Source organism: Neophocaena asiaeorientalis, unplaced genomic scaffold, assembly GCF_003031525.2.
Source record: "Neophocaena asiaeorientalis asiaeorientalis breed wild unplaced genomic scaffold, Neophocaena_asiaeorientalis_V1.1 scaffold830, whole genome shotgun sequence".
In the NCBI taxonomy this organism is placed as follows: domain Eukaryota; kingdom Metazoa; phylum Chordata; class Mammalia; order Artiodactyla; family Phocoenidae; genus Neophocaena; species Neophocaena asiaeorientalis.
This window is the reverse complement of record NW_020172177.1, coordinates 427,615-452,131: the sequence shown is the minus strand read 5'-3', so window position 1 is coordinate 452,131 and position 24,517 is coordinate 427,615. Positions and strand designations below refer to the sequence as shown.

At 44.1% G+C, this 24,517-nt stretch overlaps 1 protein-coding gene across 9 annotated transcripts; it reads left to right on the top strand.

The window, feature by feature from the left end:
• The first annotated feature begins 4,633 nt into the window (after positions 1 to 4,633).
• On the top strand, positions 4,634 to 24,024 carry LY9 (lymphocyte antigen 9). Of its 9 annotated transcripts, none has more exons than XM_024757168.1 (10): positions 4,634 to 4,789; positions 8,517 to 8,843; positions 12,864 to 13,139; positions 13,662 to 14,000; positions 15,167 to 15,436; positions 16,530 to 16,637; positions 17,629 to 17,682; positions 20,711 to 20,991; positions 21,364 to 21,435; positions 23,550 to 23,799. In XM_024757168.1, the coding sequence occupies exons 1-10, from the start codon at positions 4,663 to 4,665 to the stop codon at positions 23,616 to 23,618; spliced, it is 1,923 nt and encodes a 640-aa protein (XP_024612936.1). In that variant the 5' UTR covers positions 4,634 to 4,662; the 3' UTR covers positions 23,619 to 23,799. The 9 variants fall into 9 exon arrangements, with proteins under 9 accessions (XP_024612936.1, XP_024612931.1, XP_024612934.1 ...); XM_024757163.1 differs by having other exon boundaries at positions 20,669 to 20,991; XM_024757166.1 differs by having other exon boundaries at positions 15,167 to 15,472.
• Positions 24,025 to 24,517: the final 493 nt, after the last annotated feature.

Genomic DNA, 24,517 nt, shown 5'->3' with positions numbered 1-24,517 from the left:
CCATGAGAATGTGATTGTGACTAGTGTCACCTGTCACTAGTCACAATCTAGTCAGAAGTAAGGCTCCCTTATTCCTTGGACTTTGATAAGTATCTCCCTGGCCTTCCGTGTGTGGCGGCTAGGTGCCCCGACAAGACTTGAAGAGAATCTATGTTGCTTTTAAGAACATCACCAACGGTCTCCCATCCGTCACATCCTGTAGATCCTTTGGTCCTTATCTTATATGACCGCTTGGTGGAATTTGACATTGGCACACTCCTTACTTGAAACCCTCTCTTGAGGGTGCTGCGGGATGCTATTCTCACTGGGTTCTCCTCGCTCAATTATTCAACACACATATGATGAGCTCCTGCTGGGAGCTGCAAAGGGACCGTGTTGAGACTGGGGATTCAAAGATGAAAAGAAGTTTCTGCAGGCATGTTGCTCACAGGCCAGTGGGAAAGTCACATCAATGGAAAAATAAAGTTATGTGAATGACTTAGCCTCAGGAGGGATTGGGTGCAGTGGGGTGTGTGTGAAGCTTTTTGATCTGAATCCTGCCTCTGCTGCTTTCTAGCCCTGTGACCCTAGCAAACTACCTTCCAGTAAATAAGACTCCTCCACTATCATTTATTTCCCTGAAGCTGGTTTTAGTGCTTAAAAAAATCATTCATAGGTTATACTGCTTTTAAGAATTCATATTCAGGGACCTCCCTGGTGGTCCAGCGGTTAAGAGTTCGCTCTCCCAATGCAGGGGGCCTGGGTTCGATTCCTGATCAGGGAACTAGATCCCCCAGGCTGCAACTAAAGATTCCACACGTGGCAACGAAGATGCTGTGTGCCACAACTAAGACCTGGCCCAGTCAAATAAACAAATACTTTAAAAAAAAAAAAAGAATTCATATTCAATTTACTAAAAAAAAACCCAAACAGACAAATTAAAAACCTGTCAGCCTTAAGGCCAGTTCAGCTTACAAACTTATTGTTCCATTTACAAGTCAGGAAACTTTTAGTAACCCTTTTTAGTGGCTATTGATAATATTTGACTCATTTTACAAATGTATAGATTGATTCCCTTAAGGACTTCAAACCTCACTATTGGATGTCATATATTTAATTTCCTTCTAAAGTATTTTAATCAACAAATAAGTCTCCCCAAATACTTAAAGAGAGCTTATAAATCTAATAATTAGAGTTTTAAATATGGTGATTCTTAAGTGGTTTTAAAATATTCAATACTTCATATATACTTAAGATTTCCAACTAAAATCAAAGTGTAAATCAATTACTCAATTAACACAGTTCAAATCAGAACCACAAACTTAACTATAACTTTAATAAGCTGAATTTCTTAAACAACACATATGCTTAAACAAAACGTATTAACTGATATCTTGAACATGTCTATTCTGAATTCCTTATCTTTCCAGGATTGAAAGATTCATAGCTACAAAGGAAACAATCATCTCAATCCCAGCTATTCCCTGGGCAACTTTCTCAACCAAGGACAGTTGGTTAATGATCAGATATCACTGAGACTTTAGCTGATGGTCCCTTTATTTACTTTGTTGATGCCCTCTAAAAGGCTGGTCTCATGCCCTTGTCTCCTAGATTCAATTTGCACACTGTGATATTACCTAATTTTTCCCCTTCCTGCAGCTACAGAACTTGATTTTTCCTTTGCATTTCTTTTTGCTCTTAAGATATTTAACTCTCTTTCCATTTAGGTGTAAAGAGCTTTGAACTTGCCAAAATTCTATACTCTTTTCATATTAGAACCCCACATAACATTAAAAGTAAAGTCAAAAAAATGCAGTTATGTAACATGCAGGTTCATCTTAATTGCAAAGTTATTGAAGGGCTGGTTTGGGGCTCATGGTGAATCTATGCATCTAAATTTGGGACTATGGCTACAGGATCCAAATTGCAGCCCAGGCTGGAGTTTGATACTACCTGAAGGCAATGCCCATTAAATAGGAGCCTATGACCGACTGGATTTCCAGGACAGTAGCAGGGGTTCCAGACTTTCCAGTCATTTGCACCCTTTGTTGGCCTGGTACAAGGACACTGAGAAACTGGAGATGCTGGGACCAACCTGCCTCCACTCTGCTTCCCAACGCTAGGTGCCTTTGCATCCATGGCCCAATGAGAATATTAGCCCTCACTGTGTGAAGACAGGGGCTGGGGTGAGTGCAAGACCCCATTTGCCAACTGCATTATATCAAAACTCGCATCATTTTAGATTTTTATTGTACTTAATTACTATACTTAAATGATACTTCATTTGGATTCTATCACAAGATTGTGCCTACCTATGTTCACAACTTCAAAGATGGTCCTTCCAATGACATTTCCCTCACTAAGCCTCAGTTTCCTCATCTCTAAAATGGGGATAATAGGAATACCAACCAAATAGGGTTGATTTGAGGATTAAAAGAGAAAACGTATGTAAAACTCCAAGCACAAAGCCTTACCCACAGCAATTACTCAACAGATGTTAGTGATCATTTTTATTATTAACAATATCTTTGAACCCTCTCCCACCTTTGTTCTCTCTTCCCATCCAGGCTGTCCCTGCTCTCATGCTCTTACCTGGGATCCCTAGTGACCTGTCTTCTCACATCTCAGTCTCATTCCTTCCATCCACCTTCCACTCTGCTGCTGGAGTAATCTTTCTTCGAGTCCTTGAGTCAGGCCATGCCTCTGCTTAAAAACACTTGCTGGACCGTCACTGCCTGTAGTCTTATGTCTTAGTCCATTTGGGCCACTATAACAAAAATACCATAGGCTGTGTGCCTTATAAACAAGAAATTCAGTTCTGGAGGCTGGGAAGTCGAGGATCAAGGCACCAGCAGGTTTGGCGTCTGTTGAGAGCCTGCTTCCTGGTTCACAGACAGCCATCTTCTCAAGGTGTCTTCACATGGCACAAGGGGTGAGGGAGCTCTCTGGGGTCTCTTGTATAAGGACACTAATCCCATTCTTGAGGGCTCCACCCTCAAGACCTCATCATCTCCCAAATGTTCCACTTCCTAAAACCATGCATTTGGGATCAGACCTCAACATGTGAATGTTGGGGAGACACAAAACATTTAGTCCGTAGCTCCTAGGTTGTAAGACCCTCTATCTGAGCTGCGGCAACCGTTCCTGGCCCCATGTCCTGCAGTCCTCTCTAGGCAACCATATTCTAACCACAGGACCAGTACTAGAGTGAGGTGAGAGAGGTGTCTAAAGCACAAATTTAAGGAGGCCTTCCCTCTCAGGATTGTACAGCACCAGCTCATGACCAGCCTCTGAAGAAGCTCTCCATGGGCAGAGACCTGTTATCTTCATTGTCCCCCTCTCTCCCTCCTTCCTCCCAGACTTCTTGGGTTCAAATTCTCAGTAACTACAAAACTCAGAGCAAGCTACTTACTCTCCTTATACCTCAGTTTTCTCATCTATAGAGTGGGGATGATAAAAAAAAATACCTATCTCATAAAGCTGTTGTGAGGACTAATGCTGTAATTTGTGTCAAGTTTTAGAAGAGGGCCTAGCACCTGAGAAGCACTCACTGAATGTTAGCTCGAACCACACACTCCACCATCCTGAAGTTTTCTAAGTCCTCTAATGTTATAGCCTAAGTAAACATATAAATCTCAAGATACAACAAGCTACAGCTTAACCAGCTATCAATTAAAAGAAGTCAGCTTCCCAAGGCAAATAAAGGGAATTATGCTACCACCCACCCACCCCCGCCGCAACTTAATTCTCAACTCAGCCAGTTCTAAAACTGTTACTTGCAACATCCATCCTCAGCACAGTTTCCCTGGTGTTTTCTCAGGATTAATTCAAAGTCTTTCAGTTGCATTGACAGGAAGCCAACACAAACTGGCTTAAGCAAAATAGGGAATTTATTAGACCATTGTATTAGTTATCCATTGCTGTGTAACAAACTGCAAAACTTAGCAGCTTAAAACAATAAACATGTATTATCTCACAGCTTCTGTGGATCAAGAATCCAGGCACAGCTTAGCTGGGTGCCTCTGGCTCAGGGTCCCTCACTAAGCTACAGTCAAGGTGTCAGCCAGGGCTGCAGTCATCTCAAGGCCCTCCTAGGGGAGGATCCACTTCCAGTTTCATTCCTGTGGCTCTTGGCAGGCCTCAGGTTCTCATCAACCATTGGCCAGAGACGATAGTTCCATGCTGGACGCTGGCTGGAGGCCTTCCTTATCTTGGGGCCCTGCAGTTCACAGCATAATACCTGGCTCCTCGCATGAGCTCAAGGAGGGATGGGGGTGGAGAAAGAGAGCCCAAGATGGAAGCCACATCCCATCCCTTCTGCTACATTCTGCTCACTAGAAGCAAGTCACAAAATCTATCCCACACTTAAGAAGAGGTGATTACACTAGGGCATGAATACCAGGAGGTAGAGATCTTTAAGCGGCATCTTCAGAGCCAAGTTTAGAACCTAAGTCTCCTGAGGCTGAAGCGAGTGATACCCACTATTGGTTTGCAAATCCCAGGAAGGTTATTAATAGACTTGGGACCTCTACCCCAGCCTGAGCATGTGGGAGGAGTCCGTGGTGCTGGGTATAAACAACCCTACCTGGGACACACACACACACACACACACACACACTCACATGCAATTGCGGAAGCTGTGGTAAGTGTTTCCTCCTTCAGCATGTTATCTGAAAACAGATCATGATGGCGAGCCCAGGGAGACAAACAGATGGCTGGGCTCTACAAACTTTCTCCAATAAGCCACCAAAGAGTCAGCCACACATATTCTCTCCCTGTCTATGGATCCCTCTCCTCTTCCTGCTCATGGGTAAGTCCACACTGTGGCCACCGCCGCTTGCTACTGGTGTTCCTCTGAGGCTGGTCACATTTCTGCTGGGGATTCTAATTGATAAAAGCAGGAAACTCTTCTCCTTTTGGTAATTATTCTGCAAGTTCCAGCTTACTCTGAGCTCTGTATGTGTGTGTGTGAGTATGCATAGTTACACACCATGAATAGGTGACATTCTAGCCCCGGTCACAAATAACTCTGGGCTCAGACTCTATTCCTCTCACCCTCACATTTTCCTGCTAAGAAATACTGGGTGATGAGTTTGTTCCCTATACACTGTGGGTAAAACACACAGAGAGATACAAGGAACTTGTCCTGAGGGTAAGCCACCTGTCAATTTCCTAGGGAGGGATAGAACCACTGGAGCTTCTTTCTACATCCTGCCTTGTTTATCACATGTATGGAGGCTTCATTAGGGATCTGGAGATGGTCTGGTTGCCCTCGGCTAGGTGGCTTCTATGTGAATATCCTTTCTGCCCACCATCCTACCACCCCCTCAAGGCCCAAGTCCTGCTAGTTTCTGAGAAACATTTCTCAAGAGCACTTTCTATTTCATCTTTGCTCACCCCTCTCCAGTGGGCAGAGCTAACCCAGTACCTCAGGGAGTATCTCAACCACCTGGGGCTGTGGCAGTTACTATCCGTCTGGAATCCTTCTTCCTCACCAGGGATTCAGGGAGGATAATGCAGGTAGCACTAAGGACCTGACAGCAGTGAGGATGGAGGTGCGGATGGGCAGTGAGGAAAACTCTAGAAAACTCTTAGATGCATGTATGGGGGTAGAGGGAGCCTAGACCTCAAGGCTGAATTTTAGTTTGACCTCCCTTCACTTTTTTTGGCCGTGTTGGGTCTTCGTTGCTGTGTGCGGGCTTCTCATTGCTGTTGCTTCTCTTGCTGCAGAGCATGGGCTCTAGGGCGCATGGGTTTCAGTAGTTGTGGCGCAAGGGCTTAGTGGCTGTGTGGCATGTGGGATCTTCCCAGACCAGGGATCGAACCCGTGCCCCCTGCATTGGCGGGTGGATTCTTAACCACTGCACCACCAGGGAAGCCCCGTCTCTTCACTTTCTATTTCATCTTTGCTCACCATAAAAACACAGGTGGCAGCAGGGCTGTTTATATCCACACCCAGCTCTTGAGGTGCTTCTTGGTTATGTTGGATAAACCTGGAATTAGCCACATCCAACGACCTCCAAGCCTCAGGTGGTCAATGCAGGGAATTTCAAACAGTTCAGGGCAAAGAGACATCTCCCTCTGTCTGGTTCCACCAATTAGGGTTACCTCAAACCTCACTGTTTGGGTCTAGAAGGGAGTTTCCTTGAGGCTTTTGTGTTTCCAAGTTGTTTCAGGAACCTAGGAGTCAGTAGGGTGAAAAGTTTTGACCCCTCGCCCCCAGCTTTAGTACCAGGAATATTTGAAATTAAGTCCTTGCTCCATCATTTCTTAGGTGTGTGAGCCTCTATTTCTTCAGTGTATAATACAAATAATAAGATGTGTTATGCAAGACTGTTTTATCGATAGAGATGGTATGTGTACACTGCTTGGCACGTAGTGGGGGGAAGCTATGTTTGTTATTATGATAATCACTGTTAAGTACATTATTCTCAGACACTATTCAAGGATGGGCAAGTCAAATTCAGTTATCACAATCTTTGAACCCCCCTTTAATTATTTGTCAAATGACGTAGTTTAAAAATAAGATGGCTGGGCTTCCCTGGTGGCGCAGTGGTTGAGAGTCCGCCTGCCGATGCAGGGGACACGGGTTTGTGCCCCGGTCCGGGAGGACCCCACGTGCGGTGGAGCGGCTGGGCCCGTGAGCCATGGCCACTGAGCCTGCGCGTCTGGAGCCTGTGCTCCGCAACAGGAGAGGCCACAACAGTGAGAGGCCCGCGTACCGCAAAAATAAAAAATAAAGAAAATAAGATGGCTGATACCTGGGGCTCCTGTCACTCTGCAGGGAGCTGTGTAGCACTCTGCTACAATATGATCAGGACCACATCCTGCTCCTCCCACTGACAGTATGAGAGGCTTTGTTTATCGTTGATGTGAGGAGCGATAATGTCAAAACATGTCCATATGAGCCCAGCCAAGACCCAGCACCTCTGGGCTTCCAGGATGGGGTGGTCAGTGCTCTTGGCCTCTATACTCTGGGGCATCACGTACATAGAATCTGGGCTCTGCAACTGACCAAACCCCTGATCTCAGGCAAGTGGCTTAAACTCTCTAAATTTCAGTTCCTTATCAGAAAAACAAGGCTACTTATCAGATAATTTTGAGGATTAAGTGAAGTGATTTCTACAAAGTGCCTAATACACACATAGCAATCATAAGCAGTGTCTTCTGGATGAGAAGAGCTCTCTTTTAGGCAACCTCAAACCAACATCACTTCAGCTAAGCTTCTGTCTTCTGAATCTGCCCCCAGAGTCTACCTGAACTGACCCTTTCTTGTCCAGGGTTCCTAGTCCTGTGTCCTCTAGCTACCACGCCACAAGGTCCAAGTGCTCTGCCGATGGGGGTCTGGGCAGAGACCCCCTTGGCCTGCACCAATCTCTTCTCTGTGTCTACGGAACCTGTAACCTTTAGGCTTTCAGAACACACTTCAACCTTTTCCCATCCGTCCAGGCTGTACTTTGGACACTCCTCTCTCTCTAACATTTTCTACATATTTTTCCACCCAGAATTCCTGGTGGAGTCTGGGTCCTGAACCCATCTGAGTTGGTCTAGGGTTTACAGAGCACTCTCTAGAGCCTCAGAAGCCCTGGAATCTGGGAATCCAGGTTGGGGTCACCCAGAGGATACTCACAGGACCTCTACAAGGAAATAAGCTGCCGCGGCCAAATGTCAGGCCTCTGGAGCCCTTAGTAACAATGGTTATCAGAGATCTGGGTCTTTCCTGAGATGAGGAAATCAGGTGTTGAATCAATGCTACCTACCTATTCCCAACCCCAAACCTTGTTCCCAAGCACAGACCAGATTTCCCTGGCCAAGCCAAAGTCAGGCTGAGATCCGTGGGCAAAGAGGGAAAGGTAAGGTGATAATAGAGACGAGAGATGCTCCTTTCACTCCCAATAGTTTATTACGAAAATTCTCAAACGTACAGAAAACTTGAAAGAATTTTGCAGTGAACACTCAGATACCTCCCAGCTCAGTTCTATCACTGGTGTTTTACTTTACTTCCTGTATCACACACCTATTCATCTATCCACCCTTTTAGCCATCCATCAATCCATCTTGTTTTTTTAAAGATGCTCCATATTTTACTTCATTAGTTCTTCATGCTTTACAGCAACCTGATTTTATTTCATCTCTACCACTTTCCTGGAGGAAGATGGTACAGGTGTGAACATTTCTGTCTCACAGGTGAGTACACTAATTCTCAGAGAAATTCAGAAATTCGTCGAAAGCCACAATGCTAATTTCCCTGTAGGAATAGAAACCTATAAAGTCTGTTTTACTGATTATTGTAGCTACATTCCTGGGAGAGAATGTTTGGGAAGTGAATGAATGGATGAATGAGGTCCATTTGCTAAGCAATGGACCTAGAGGGAGGACAGCCAAAATATCATTTCATTTCTCAACATCTGGCATTTATTACCAATATGTGTTTATTGAATGAACGAATGTACACATGCACGAATAAACGAACAAACAAATGAACGCTGGCTTGAGGACTCCAGCTCCTCCACCAAGTCCCTCTTTTGTCTCTGCAGGGCTAGGAGCCTCTGAAAAGGACTCAACCCCACCAGTGGTGAAAGGGATTCTAGGGGGTTCAGTGATTCTGTCCCTGAACATTTCAGTAGACACGGAAATTGAGCACATCACCTGGAGTGGTCCCCAAGAAGCTTTGGCTTTAGCAGATGCAAAAGGAAAGATTATCTTAATAGACAAAAGCTACCAGGGGCGAATAAACGTCACCCAGAACAACTCCTTGTCTATCAACAAGCTGACTCTGAAAGATGCAGGATCCTACAAAGCCCAGATAAACCAAAAGAATTCTGAAGTCACCACAAGTGAGAAATTCACCCTGTCTATCTATGGTGAGTTCCAGAGAGCGTCTGTGGGTTTTGACCTTTTATTTTTAAAAGCAGGGTTTTACCCTCTCCAGGAATTAATCTCTCTAGGACAAAGAGAACTATCACATTGGTCCTTTTCCCCCAATTTCCCCCTTTTCCCCCAATTCCATAAATACAGATGTCAAGAGCGAAGAACAGCCAAAATGTGTTTAAGAGCTATTTGGATTCTGTTTTCTGCCATGTGGATTCTCTCTCTGTGTTAATATCCTTTATCCATCCATCTGTATTAGCTTGCTAGAGCTGCCATAACAAAATATCAGATTGGGTGGTTTAAACAACAAAAATTTATTTTCTCACAATTCTAAAGGGTAGAAGTCCAAGGTCAGGGTGCCAGCAAGTTTGATTTCTTCTGAGACTCATGCCTTGGCTTGCAGATGGCCACCTTCTTGATGTGTCCTCACGTGGTCGTCCCTCTATCTGTGTTGTCTGTGTCTTAGTCTCCTCTTTTTACAAGGACACCAGTCATACTGGATTAAGGCCCACATTATAACCCCATTTTAACTTAATTATCTCTTTAAAATCTCTATCTCCAGATACAGTCACATTCTGAGGTAATAGGGATTATGAATTCAACGTATGAATTTTGATTCAGCCCATAACACTCTGCCCTCTGGTCCCCCAGAACTCATGTCTTTCTCACAAAATACATTCACCCCGTCTCGACAGCTCCCAAAGTCTTAACCCATTCCAACATCAAGTCCAAAATCTTATCTAGATATCATCTAAATCATGTATAAGTGAGACTTGAGGTATAAGTCATCCTAGGCAAAATTCCTCTCCATTTGTGAACCTTTGAAACCAGACTAGTTACCTGCTTTCATGATGGGACAGGCACAACATAGACATTTGCATTCCAAAAGGGAGAAATCTGAAAGAAGAAAAATGGGTCACAGGTCCCAAACAAGTCTAAAACCTATTAGGGCAAATTCTATTAGATTTTTAAAAAATTTTTATTGGGGTAGTTATCTATTTTATATATAGTAGTGTGTATATGTCAATCCAATTTATCCCCCCTTACCACCTGTTAACCATAAGTTTATTTTCTACATCTGTGACTCTATTTCTATTTTGTAGATAAGTTCATTTGTACCCATTTTTTAGATTCCACATATGAGTGATGTCATATGATATTTGTCTTTCTCTGTCTGACTTACTTCACTCAGTATGACAATCTCTAGGTCCATCCATGTTGCTGTAAATGGCATTATTTCATTCTTTTTTATGACTGAGTAATATTCCATTGTATATATATGTACCACATCTTTTTTTTTTTGATGATGTATTTTCTTTTTTTTTTTTAATAAATTTTATTTATTTATATATTTATCTTTGGCTGCATTGGGTTTTTTGTTGCTGCATGTCAGCTTTCTCTAGTTGCAGCGAGCAGGGGCCACTCTTCATTGCGGTGCGCGGGCTTCTCATTGCGGTGACTTCTCTTGTTGCGGAGCACGGGCTCTAGGCGCGCGGGCTGAGTAGTTGTGGCTCATGGGCTTAGTTGCTCCACAGCATGTGGGATCTTCCCGGACCAGGGCTCAAACCCGTATCCCCTGCATTGGCAGGCGGATTCTTAACAATTGCGCCACTAGGGAAGTCTCCACATCTTCTTAGATCTGAGAATAATCCCCTTTGGCTCTATGATTTATCCTCCTGGTCCACTGGGGTGGCAACCACACCTCCTTGGCCCTGGGCCCTGGCCAGCAGCCCTGCCCCCTGGAACCAAGGAGGAAACCACACCACCAACGGCCCCTGGGCCTATGACCTTTAGGCCTGTGGTGCCAGTGGCAGACCTGTCGACCTCTGAACTGCCCTTGGGGTCATTCTTCCCTTTTCTTGAAAGATAAAGCATGGTCTCAGCTGGACATCTCTATTGGCTTATCCTGTAAAATCCCCCAAATCTGAGAGCCTTCCTTCATTTTGTCCCATCTGTGTCCCTTTAGTCCAAGGTGGCAGAATTTCTACTGAAATGGTTGACTGGATCCTTGAATTACAGCATTGTCTATCCATACTCTCAGTGTTTTCCCCAGACACAAATTCTCATTTTTTGCTCTATAGATAGGCTGAGAATTTTCCAAATCTTTAAATTCTGGTTTCTTCTTGCTTAACAATTCCTTCCTCAATTTATCTTTCTTCTCTCACATTTTACTACAAGCAAAAGAAGAAAACAGGCAGTGCCCTCAATGCTTTGCCTGGAGATCTCCTTAACTGAATACCCAGTTCATCACTTAAATGTTCTGCTTTCTACAATACACTAGAACATAATTTGTCTAAGTTCTTTGTCACTTTATAAGTATCACCTTTCCTCCAATAACAGGCTCTTCATTTTCAACTATTACCTTACCAGCCACACGTTTAATGTTTATATTTCTATCAATGTTATATTGACAATAATACGTCTATCTCTGAGATAATAGAAATTTTCTTTACAGATCTCTTCTTTTCTTTCTGAGCTCTTACCAGAATCACATTTAACATCCATATTTCTATGAACTGTCTCTTGAAGACAATCTAGGCTTTTTCTAACAGGCACCTTAAAACTCTTCCAGCCTCTATCAGTTAACCAGTTCCAAAGCCACTTCAATATTTTTGGGTATTCATTATAGCAGCACCCCAGTTCTGGTGCCAAAATCTGTGTTGGTTTGCTAGGGTTGTGATAACAAAGTAGCACAGACTGAGTAACTTAAACCACAGAGATTTATTTTCTCACACATCTGGGGCTGGTCATGAGGCCTTCTTCTGAGGCCTCTTTCCCTGGCTTACATACGGCCACCTTCTTTCCCTATGTCCTCATATGGTTGTCTCTCTGTCTGTGTTGTCTCTGTCCTAATCTCCTCGTCTTATAAGGACACCAGACATGTTGGATTAGGGACCATCCTAATGACCCTATTTTAAAATAATTACCTCCATTTCCAAATACAGTCTTATATCCAAATACAATCACACTCTGAGGTACTTGGGGTTAGAATTTCAACATACGAACTTTGTGGGGACAGAATTTAGCCTATAACACCGTGTTTCTATTGGATTGTTTGACCTTTCTGATTGATTTTTTAGGGTGCTCTGGATATATTAAAGAAATGGAATTCTATGCAGTTAACAGAAATAGAATGAATCAACTTAATATGTACTAACATACAACAATTTCCCAGATATATCATTAAAATTCTTAAAAGCTTAAGGACAATATGTACAGCATGCTATTATATATATGTGTCTACAACTAGAATACCTCTGGAAAGATCAACAAGAATCTCATAACAGTAATTGCCTCCAAGAACAATAATTCCTGGAGAGAGGAACTAGGTGGCTGGGGCAAGAAAGCTTGTTTCTTTGTGTGTGCATATGTACCTTTTTGTATCTTTGCAATTTCAATTTTATGTATGTATTGCCTATTCAAAAAAGAAAATGAACTTACACACACACACACACACACACACACACACACACATGCACACACACAGGCTGTGAACAGAGGAGATGGAACAAAAGGAAAGGAGAGGACCAGGAAGAAAGTCTGGAAGCACAGTGGGTCCCAAATCTAGACCAAAAGACAAGGGCAACTCAAATTATAGAGGCAGAGCTTCCAAATCCCCCGTGTTTGAGGCTGGCTCATTCATCCATTTATTTACCAAACATTCATGAGTGTCTTTCATGGACCAGGCAGCTGTTAGATGTTCAGACACAGACACTGGCTCTGTCCTCAAGGAATTCACTAACTGGTGGGGGAGAGAGAGAATAATCAGACTATTGTCATGTTGAGTCTTGGTGATAACAGCTGTAGAGGATACTAGGGAAACACTGAGGAAAGGCAATCAACCTAGCTTGCATGAGATACAAAGAGGAAAAAAAAAGACTTCCCACTGGAACAGATAATGCTGGCCTCTTCCTTTGGCCCCCAGCTCTTCTACCAACACCATATTTTTCACTTAGCCCTTTCCTGCTGGGGAAGCAGTCTGAATAGTCTTCCTATTGCCCTTGTTCCTGCAGAACAGCTGCAGGAGCCCCAAGTCACCATGAAGTCTGTGAACATGTCTGAGAACGCCTCCTGTAACATCACCCTTGTATGCTCCGTGAAGGGGTCAGGGGAAGATGTTCAGTACTACTGGACTTCGAGGGATCCCCATGCTTCTGAATCCTGGGGGGGGCCTAGTCTCACCATCTCTTGGTTGCCCTGTGACCCAAACCTGCCATACATCTGCAGAGCCAAGAACCCCGTCAGCCAGAGCAGCTCCCGCCCTGTCCATGCCTGGCAGTTCTGTACAGGTAACTGGCTCCACTGAGGCCCTCCAGGGGATTCCAGAAACAGTCTAAGCAGCTACAGAGTCTAAACCCCAGGATTCTGGCAAGACACAGATGAGGTAGGGAGGTAAGAGAACAGGCCCGAAAATCCCTTTTTCTCTACCCTCAGGAGCCTGAGAGAGACTGGTAGGGGACTTGGGAACTCCCAGGGCACTCTGAAACTCCAAGAGTCTATAACACAAGAGAGGGAAAGAGAGTATGGATGCAGAAATCCAGATTGCTCTTTGCTTGAGTAGGGGTGTTTCCTATGGTGTCCTTAGAAGGGCAGAGAGGGCAGGAGAGGACTGGGTATGCAATAGGCAGAGCCAGGTGCATACCTGTGCATGACAAGTGGTCATGGGAAAGCAGCAGGCATGCCTCATCAGAGAAAGGGGGAAGGAGGCCTGGGCAGGAGGGTGTATCAGGCTATGGTCCCCTTCAGACAGGCTCAGGGTCAAGGGTTCGAGACCAGTGGCTGAAACTGCAATGTCTCACCTCTGGCTACAGATCTAGGAGCTTCCAGAGGAAGACCAATGGGGGAGACAGTGGCAGGGATCCTGGGGGAGTCCATCACCCTGTCCCTGGCGCTCCCGGACAGTCAGCACATAGACAACGTTGTCTGGATGTTTAACACCTCTATTATCAGCAAAGAGCGGGGAGAAGAAGCAACAGCCAATCAACTCATTAAGTTCAAGGACCCAAATCAGAGCACGGTGTGGGTCTCCAGCCAGGACTACTCCCTAAAGATTGGCCAGTTGAAGATGGAGGACGCCGGCCCCTACCACGCCTATGTGTGCTCAAACGCCAGAGTTGCCAGCACAAAACATATCAACCTGAGCGTCTACCGTGAGTTTCTGAGTAGAACGTCCATCATTCGATTAATGCCCTGAAAGCTTTCTCCTCTTTGCTGCCTAGCCCACCTCCCTCCTCCTACAAAATGCCTCAGACCCACAGGACAGCTACTCAGTTCACACCAGTACGTTCACGGGAGGACAATACAATCAGCAGCTGAGCAAATTCCCCTAGCCCAGGCCCCCTTCTTCTAGGCTTCCAGTTAAGCCTCAATCAACCAACTTCTGGTACTTGCCCTGTCCTCCTGCATTGATTACTGGGTGGGACAAGGAACTCTCCAACCTGTATTTTTATAGGACATTATCATTTTGCATAAAGGCAGAGCTGGCTGGGTAAAATCATAGAAGACTGAGGAGAAAGCCTTTATTGTCCTGTGACCTCCAAGAGCTTGGAAGGCTACTTGGCTTCCTTGAGTGTGAGGGAAAGAACTCAGTCTTCCTCCTCAGCCCCGTGCTTCACAGGAGCTTAGCTGGACGGTTTGTATAATTTAAATTTGCCAGCTCCTTCACCTCTACCATTCAGACATGGTCAACCTATCCCCTGCCTGGGCATGTTGGTGTCTCAGTACATGAGAAAAGAGTCACTGTCCATGGTCCTGTGAAAATATGCAAGTCAGCTAGTTCACTTCTATTGCCTACTGTGACTCAGATATCAAAGAACCAGGAAGGTGATCAAGCAAAAAGAATAAGAAATTGGGAACAAAGAGTGCCAGTCTTACGCTGCTCTTAAAATTGTTAACATTTATTAAGTGCTTACTCTGTGACGGTGCTGTGCTCACCTCTCCACACTCCTTATCCCATGTAAGGAAACAAATTAGATGATGGGACCCCAAAATGTAAGCCTTGAAGGGCCTCAGGGCACTTGGAAGTCTTGTGCTTATTTGTGTTGATTGGTTTGCTTGTTCTTCACAGTATACTGTATAGAATGATGGGGTATCTTTTTCACTTTTCATTAACCCCTCTATTTCCAAGGACCAAAGATGAGCAAAGTGATGAGTCTGAGATTTTAGATCTATCAAAGAAAAGTCCAGGTGCACTCCTGAAGGCACCTTCCCAGCCCTAAGGCTGTGTCAACCCACAACTTCATGAATATATTTTGAATGGTAACTGCCCAGGGTGCAGGCCTGACTCCACATCTGGTCTGCCTTTCTCCTCACATAGGGAGGCTGAAGAAGCCAAAAGTCACCAGGAGCCTCGGGCTCACAGAGGACGGCGTCTGCAGGATCAGCCTGACGTGCTCAGTGGAGGACAGTGGACACAATGTGACATACAGATGGAGCCCCCTACAGAAAGGAGCTGTTGTGTCCCAAGGGGGAGCTCACCTCAGTGTCTCCTGGAGAAGTGGAGAAAAACACCCCAGCTTCACATGCAGAGCCAGCAATCCTGTCAGCAACAGCTCCCAGCAGTTTCTTTCTAGGGACCTCTGTCCAGGTTGCTCTCCTGTTCAGCCAGACCTCAGAGCCTTAAGTTCGTGGACCCAAGAGTTTTCATTCTGAGTGGTTCTTTATGAAGTGCAGTGAGGGAGTGTGAGTGACAGTCTTTAGAGCAGCACATTCCAATAGAAATATAATGAAATTATAATAGGCAATTTAAATTTTTAATAGTCATATTAGAAGAAGCAAAAAGAAACAGGTAAAATTAATTTTAATCATATATTTTATTTAACTCAATATATCCAAACTATCATCAATTCAACATGTAGTCAATACAAAGAATTATTCACGACATAATTTGCATTTCAGTTTGTACTAAGTCATTGAAATCCAGTATGTACTTTACACTTACAGCACATCTTAATTCAGATGCTAAATTCTCATGGGCAGTAGTTGATCTGTATTCAGACTTCATAAAATTTGCAGTTGAAAAAATATATTTATATCTGAGTTGTTCCAAATATACTTATCCGTTTTTCAATAAGGAATAGAGTAGCTGATTTTTAATTTAAATTTTAATTAATTAAAATTAAATAGACAATTTAATTCCTCAGTCATACTAACCAAGGTCACCCAGCAGAAGCAGGATTGAGGCTCTGAGTTCTGTGCTCTGCTCTTCCCTAGAGAGAAGTAGAAAAAAAGGAAGGTCTACCCAGGATGTGAAAATGCTGGGTCAGGCTGTGTCTGGCAAGTGGTTTTAGAGCCCCGATCAATAGTAATCTGGATTCACTTTCTAGAACTGTCCTTATGCCATTTATAGAGAGGGGCAGTGTAGTGTGATGGATAAGGATGTTTTAGGATCTGACAGCCTGCATTCAAATCCCAGCTCAGGTACTTAAAACTCTGTGACACTGGGCAAGCAATAAACCTCTCTACCCAGGGACAGTGTCTGCCTTACTGCTATAATTTCTTGCCTGGAATATGACTGCCCAATAAATAGCTGTAGAATGAATGAATGAATGAAAAGGAATATTTCCTGCAATAGTATGGGATTTTAAGAGGCAGGTAGGATGGCCTTTATGTTTTGTCCTTTGCTTGCCCCAACTCCCTTGTTGTTATTTATATTGATATCACTCAGTTCCTCTTCACAGGACCTGAGAGAAGGACAGCACTTTGGTCTGGGCTCTCCCTGATGGTTCCTTTCACCCTTCTGTGCTTTGGGATCTCTGGCTGGTGCTTTTGGAAGAAAAAAGGACGATGTGAGTTTCTGAGATCAATGATATCTGCCAGTACGAGGCCATTTCCCTAGGACCTCTGGAGACTTCTTTGTCCTCTCATAATTCCCTCCTACCCCTTCTCTCCCAAGACCTCATTTCCTCTCAGAATGATAGGGGAGGAGTGTCAGCTGGGACTCTTTAGTTGCAAATAATTGAAACCCAACTCAAACTAGCTTAGACAAGAAAGGGTGGGGAGAGGTGCAAGGGGACTGGTTTATTATTTGGAGACTCACATAATCAGTCTATGGGCAAGGAAGAGAAGAGCTGGCCTAGAGACAAATGTCACCAGAGACTCAAAAGCCACCAGAGCTCTCCATCTCTCATCCTTATTTTTCCCTATAAGCCAGCTTAACTCTCTTAATACAGCCAGCTGAAGGGAAGGGGTGGGGGTGGAATGTATCAAAACACAGCAACTGGTAGCTCCAGATTCACACATACTAGTAGTTCTGACACCAGGAAGGGGAAAAAGATGTTTCCCCTCCAACTCCAATTTGAAGAACCTCAGAAATCTCTCTCATTGGCTCAGCTTTAGGTCATGTGACTATTGCTTAGACTAATCACTGTGGGCAATGGAATGAGTGTTTGTGATTGGTAGCTCCTTCTAGAATGTCAGTATTGAAGTGGGAATGGAGTAGTTCCCAGAAAGAACAGATTGGTTAGAATATATAGGGTCCCTGGAAGAATTACTGTGAGCCAGCAAACCAACCTGATGAGTGGCTACCACAGAGGGGTTAGAGCGCTCCCTTCCAGAGAGATGGCAGGAAACTCCAGAGAATTCTCCTCAGCTGAAGATGACCCTAGTCTCTGGCCAACATTTCCCATGGGCTTGTGCTCACATCAGGGTTCACTCTCCTCCCTAAAGCCTTTTCCCTATGTCCTCAGAAATCTCTCTCTCTCTCCTTTGACTCTCACAGAATCAGACTCTCTCCCCTCACAGCCCTAATGATAATCCTTCTCTAACTTGATTTCTCAGGTTCAGCCCCAGCCTTCAGTTCCAGTCAAGTTGAGGCTCCAGCTGACACACCAGGTAATATATCACCAGTGACACAGGCTACGGGGTTCCCAGGCCAGATGGAAGCTCCAGAATGTGGCTACTCAGTGTGTGACCAGCAACGTGGGTACACCCAAGGGCTTGTAAGAAACGCAACTCTTGGGCACCACCCCAGAATACTGAACACAAATCTGCATTTTAACAAGATCTGTAGGTCAATCGTATGCCTGTTAAAGTCTGAGAAACAACATGCTAAAGGAAGGTGGTTTGGAGAACAAAAGCCACCACCAGACTGAACTCCTGAAAGATGGTAACCAGAGCTAGGAGAACTAGTCCTTCCTCCGGGGTCTCTAGGCTTCCTCAGGTATTGACTGCCATCACTGGAATGTGCCCCATGAGGAGGAGGAATTTACTGTCTCCACTCCAAGAATGGAGAAACAAAGACCAGATGAAACAGTAAATCTGTGACTGAAGCAAAATTAAAAGTTAGTTGAAACGAAAACTCATAAGACTGTTTAGATACCTATTACCCATAAGTATTACTGAGGCAGTGGTTTTCCAATTTTCGAAAAAGCTAAGGAATGCTTTCTTCAAACAAAATATTATGCAACACCCCCAAATCACAATGCACGTAAAAGTGGAGCTGTTCTGATGAGTGTTGGGGTGGAGAGCTGAGATGCCTGTTCCTTATTCTCCCAGTCCCAAATCTCAGTGTCCTAAATTACCACCTTGAACTCTGAAGCTCTGGAGTTCTAAGGAATCCCCAAACTCTGGCCACTCAGTCAAACCCTGCTTTAAAAAACCCTACGTCACCTCTCATGGAGGGGATGCCCCAAGGAGATGGAATAGGAGGAGGGAATGTGTGGGGGAGCCACGGGCTCAGAAATCCAACATTGCAGCCTTTTCTGATGGGAAAGTGTAACCAAGAAAAAGGGGGCATGAAATGGAAATGAGGTTAGACTTTGGAGATTCCCACCAGCTTCCTCCTTAGAGCTGGCAGAACAGACCCTGGTCTCCCCTAGCCTGAACCCTCCTTCCTTGGCACCCTGGGCACAGGAGGAGGAATAAAAATGTTTTGGGGATTACCACTGTCATCCCTGTCCCTCCTCCCTCCCCCAGCACCTCTTCTCAGTGCCCAAGGTCTGCTTCTTTTATTTCTCCACTATCTCTCCAGAGTTTCCTCTTTGGAGACTCTGCCACTGCCTGAGTTCATGCTGTCATCAATTTTTTGTTTTATTAAACAGGTTGTTTTTTTAATTGAAAAGTCACATATTCACATGGTATAAATTAAAAATAATCTCCTTCTAAATCCCAATCTCCAGCTCTCCCTGAAGAGACCTCCATTGTTAAGATATATGTATGTCTAAATCCTTTCAGAGCATTTTAACGCATTTACAAGCCATATATTCTTTCTTTGATTACACATATGGGAGCCATCTATAACATTTTTCTGAACCTGCTTTTTTAACTTAACAGTAGATCCTAGCAATATTAGCATACATAGATTAAGACTGACTCCCATTTATTCCATTCTACAGACGTACCTTAGTTTATTTAACAAGTCCTTATTAACAGACATTCCCATTCCTTGTAACTTCTTCCCTGAAATATTGTGAATAGTTTCCTAACTGGTCATTCCCGCTCCAGAACTTTTCCTTTCTATCCCTTCTGCTCCCCCTTTGAAAAGCTTAATTCTGACTGCTCTAAAACCATCAATGGCTCCTCATGGCTTTGTCTGTTACTCAAAAGGCAAGATAATCTAGTGGTCATGTGTATGAGTCCTGAGGTCAGATAATCCTGTGTTTCTATCCTAGCTCTCCTCCTTTTTAGTGATCTTGGGCAATTCAATCTCTAAGCCTTAGTTTCCTTACTTTGCAAAATGAAGGCACCAACCTCTCAATTGCTGTGAGGACTGTGTGGGGCAGCACCCACAGTATGCACCCAATAGGTGATGACTATGATTATTGCTCAGTATTGGGCCAGGCCACATTTTGTCTACTTTTTTCCTACACAAAGTGCATAGGGGGCAGTATTGAGTAGCAGTTAAGAACACCAGGGACCAGATTACCTGCATTCAGATCCTGGCCCTCCCACTTACTTGGGCAAATATTCAACATTTATGTGCTCCAGTTTCCTCATCTGTGAAACATAAATAAGAATAGTTATTGTCTAGGCTTCATGGGGTTTTATGCAGGTTAAATGAATTTATTCATGAAAAACATTTAGAACAGTGACTGACACATAGTAGACACTTAATAAATGTGAGCCATTATTATTCTACACTTAGATCAAATGGGTTGCTTGATATGTCCCAAAGGCAGTAGACATCCACCCAGGTGTTCATAGCAGGCACCCATTCTGATTGTCCTAGGCCCAAACCATTGTGGTTGTTAAATATTTTAAGTACCATCCTTTCCCAAAAGAGAGGGTGTCTCAGTTTTCATGCCTGCCTTTAATCATGCTGTTCTTTCCACCAAGAATACACTGTCATTCAACAAAGTCCTGCCCCAATGTCAAGGCCTACTTTAATTCTGTCACTTCACAAGTTCTTCTCTGCTTCCTAACCAGAGACCATCTCCTCTCACTTCTGCACTTTCCTCCTACCTTTCCTATGACACAGTTGGCCTTACATTAGTTGATTTATGTATAGATCTGACCCCCAGGTAGACAGTGTACTCCTTCAAGACCAGGTCTAACTCACCTTTGTGTTTCCCCAGAGTACCTGTCATGGCAGTTAGGATGGTTTATTCAGCGGGGCCAGTCCTGCTCACTGAGAGCTCCTAAGTCCATCACACATCACACTCGATGAATGCTTATCAAATGAATGAATAAGTGGATGCTTGAAAGGAAGAAGGAAGGGGGTAATGGAATGGAGTCCTGTGAGGGAAGACAGGAAAACACCTTCTCCTCCAGTTCTCTAGGCCTCGTCTGGGGTAGGAGTCAGAGCAGCTTGGATCCTTGCACAAAGCAAGAGAGAAGGGGGCTGGCACATACTTTTCCAACCCTGCACAATGTGTTCCAGAGCCCGCTGCTGACCACACAGTATGCTCCATGCTCTCCCAAGGGTATGAGAAGGTGGACACTTTCCCTAAGACCGCCAGGCACGTCTCCGACAGCAGCTCTGACAGCAATGGGACAACTGAGGAGGATGAGGAGAGGACAGAGATGCACCAGCCCGCCAATGGAAGAGACCAGGTGTGTGATTTGGTCACTCAGGAGGACGCTGGACATGACTCGGACTCTGAGGGGCAAGCAGAGTATTATCTCGTCACTCCAGATGACACGACACTGGCGTTTGCGATTGAAGGGGAAACTGTGTATACACAGGTGTTCCTTGACTTTCAGGTGAGCTCTTTTGATCAGTACACCTTCCCTCCCCCTCCCCATTCTAGGACCATCCAGTAACCTGAAAGACTAATCTCTCCAAACTGGGGGACAGGACCAGCGGTGCAAGGACGGAGAATTGTGATTCTATCCATGTTTACCAACCTTGGGGTCCCTTGATATAAAGGAACTTCGCTCCCATTCTTGGGCCGTAAATAAGGGAGGTGTTGGGAAACCAGAGGCGCTGTTTCCACTGCACTAAGGCAGTTCCCACCCTCTATGTGTAATCAGAACCTGGTGGGGTGCCCCTTTTCCTCAAGGGTTGAGGGCGAATCTCTGGAAAGCTCTCTCTCGTCTGGTGATTATGGATATCCTGGTGCTGGTCTGTTACAGGGACAGACCCCAGTTCCTCAGAAGAAAGAGAGGTCAGCCACAATCTACTGCTCTATACAGAAACCTCAGAAGGTGAGAACAATTTTCTCTGCGTCCTAAAGCCCATAAAGTGAGGAAATATTGCCCAGACCATTTTAACTGAAAGCAGAGGAGCTCAAGTTCCACTCACTGTGTGCCCCCCTGACACACTCCATGGTGCATAGAGATACTGAAACAAATATTCCTGATTTACATCTGTGTGGCCAAAAGCTGAACATTTCTAATTAATTTAATGATATCTTATATTGATTAATCTTAACACTACCAGAATAACAGTCTGTAAACCCAAACACCGTATGGTCCATGTATGTTTCTAAATCTATCTCTAATCCATCAAAATGGCAACTTCCCAAAACAATTGGAAATTAGCCAACAGTCTAATGCCAAGATTTTTTGGAATATGTGCTATTAACTATAGCACATTGGTTTCATTAGAGTGTTAAAACATCCCTTAAGCATAGAATTTCCCATTAATAATAAGCTTATATAAAGTTTTACAGTTTACAAAACATTAGCAAACATATTCTCATCTGATCCTTAAAACAACTCTACAAGTGTGCTGTCATCCAAACTTTATAGCCAGAGAAGCTGAGATTCAGGAAATTAAATTTGCCTAAGTTCACACAGATAGTGGTTGGAATTTCAATATTAAAAACCACAAGGAGTTTTTAAATAACCCTGAAAAGTCTTAAACAATTAACCTTGATCTGAATCTGGCTGTCCACTCCACTTTCACTTTCCTGGAAATATTGGGTCCATTCATACTTTTGCTTTCAAGTCTCCCCCAGAATTTCCTCCCTGTAATATGTTCGAACAAGATTTTTTTTTTAACTCTCAAAGTTTTTCAATTATGCTACTTCTCTGTGATTGATGAATCAATCAGTAGATATGTATTGAATACCTTTTGTTTGCCCAGAACTGGGCTGAGTGCTATGGGGATTCAAATATGTTTAAGGCACCACTTTTGACTTTGAAGACTTGTTATCTATCTTTGATGTAGGAGAGTTGGATTGATTTAGTCACCTGAAAGATGGGAGAAAATACTCTACATGACTATTTATTATGTGTGCAGTTCCCAAGGGTTTTTCGGACATTGGAAATGGTAGACAGCACTGCATGGAGGTAGCCAGGAAAGGCTTCATGAAAAAAATAATTTGGATGAGGTCTTAAAAGATGGATAGAATTTGCTCAGTAAATACTTGTGCAAATACACAGTTTGGTTCAACCATCTCTGCCTCATGTCCTGATTTCTAGAGCATGGCCTAATGCCTAGCCAGCAAGGAACTTTATCTTTGGCCTCAAGGCCAAATCTGTACTGTTCACTACGTTCACTAAAACTGCTTGGGCCTGGCCCTTTGCGTTTGGGTCAATACTGGTCAATCTTAAAGTCATGGACAGCAGTCCCTGCTCTGAGTTTCAGAATGGTCATGTGACCCACACACACACACCTTGTCTGGTCAGTCCTGCATGACTCCCACGCCACTCCAGGAACTCAAGACCCCTAAAACCACCTTCACCCACAATATAAGTGGAAATCAGTGCATTTCCTCAGCCAAACTCTAGAAAGAATTTATTCCTTGCCCTCAGAATTTTCAGGACCAGGAATTCTGGTTCTGGGTCTCCTAAGGTCATTATTTCCCACTTGATCAGGAAATTCTCAAACCTACTTTAGTTATTTTCTGACACTTGTCTCTGCATGATATCTCAAAGAAGGTTTGTGCTATTTCCAAGCTATTGATGATACTTAACCTCCTTTCTGCATCAGCTCAAGTCTCATCTTCTCTTTAGAGCTTTTCCTGAACACTGTCAGACAAGGGATCCTCAGAACCCTTGGAATATGAAGGTCTAATGGTTTGGACTATTACTTTGGAACTTAGCTTCTATCACCTGAATTATCTTTATATAAATGTCTGCATTGTTTCTCTCGCTAGGGTAGACTGGGATCATTAGACTGTAGCTTCATGAGAGCGAGGTCTTTTATTGTCATTTTTGAACACCCTCAATTTGCTGCACTAAACTGTCTTATATCTCCCTTCCAAAGAGCCTAGCGCATGGCCTTCACCATTAGGAGTTTCTCCATAAATGCTTGCCATCAGCTTGGATAATTGCTTTATTAACCATATTATTGTGTGTCTTTTGGCTCACAGGTGGTGCCAGCACCGCAACAGAATGATCTTGAGTCTCCTGAAATATCTACCTATGAAAATGTCCCCTGAAAAGCAGCTGCCTCCCTCCATGAGGTTGGAGTGCTGGACCTAATAGGACCTGGGGCTCCCGCAGGCAGAAGCACTTCAGAATTTCCTTCAGTGTCCCAGCGATACCTGGATTTGTGGCTCCCCCTTCCTCTCACACCCACGACTTCCCAAACCCATTAACAGATAGACAACTTCTGGGCTCCATTTGTCTCCTTGCATGCTCATAGTGTTTCTGCCTCTCAGCTCAGATGCACACCTCAGAACTCTGCCAAGGCTTGTCATGTTGTTGAAGGGGACCTGGACCTTCACGTGTTCCTCTAAAGAGCTGCTAAGATAAAACCAACAGATATTCTCACTTACAGACACAAAGATCTAGGTGAAATCATGACCACAGTAGTATTTTTTTTAAATAAAAAGCTACAAATAACCTAAGTGTCCATCTAGTAGGAATCTGGTTAAGCACATGAAAGTATACCCATGCAATGGCAAAACCTGCCACTTCTGTAAAGAAAGGAAAGTAAAGACTAATATGTGCTAATATAGAATGAGCTCTAAGATACATTGTTAATGGAAAGAACAAAGTCTTGGACAGTGTGTATCATATGCTACCAGTTGGATAAAAAAATAACTATGTTTATATAGGTAAAGAAAAGTTCTGAAAGGAAATACAAAAATCTTATCAGTGGCTGCCTCTGTGGAGGGGCTTGGGGATTTTTTTTTTTTTTTTGCGGTACACGGGCCTCTCACCGCTGTGGTCTCTCCCGTTGCCGAGCACAGGCTCCGGAAGCGCAGGCTCAGCGGCCATGGCTCACGGGCTCAGCCGCTCTGCGGCATGTGAGATCCTCCCAGACCGGGGCACGAACCCGCGTCTCCTGCATTGGCAGGCGGACTCCCAACCACTGCGCCACTAGGGAAGCCCG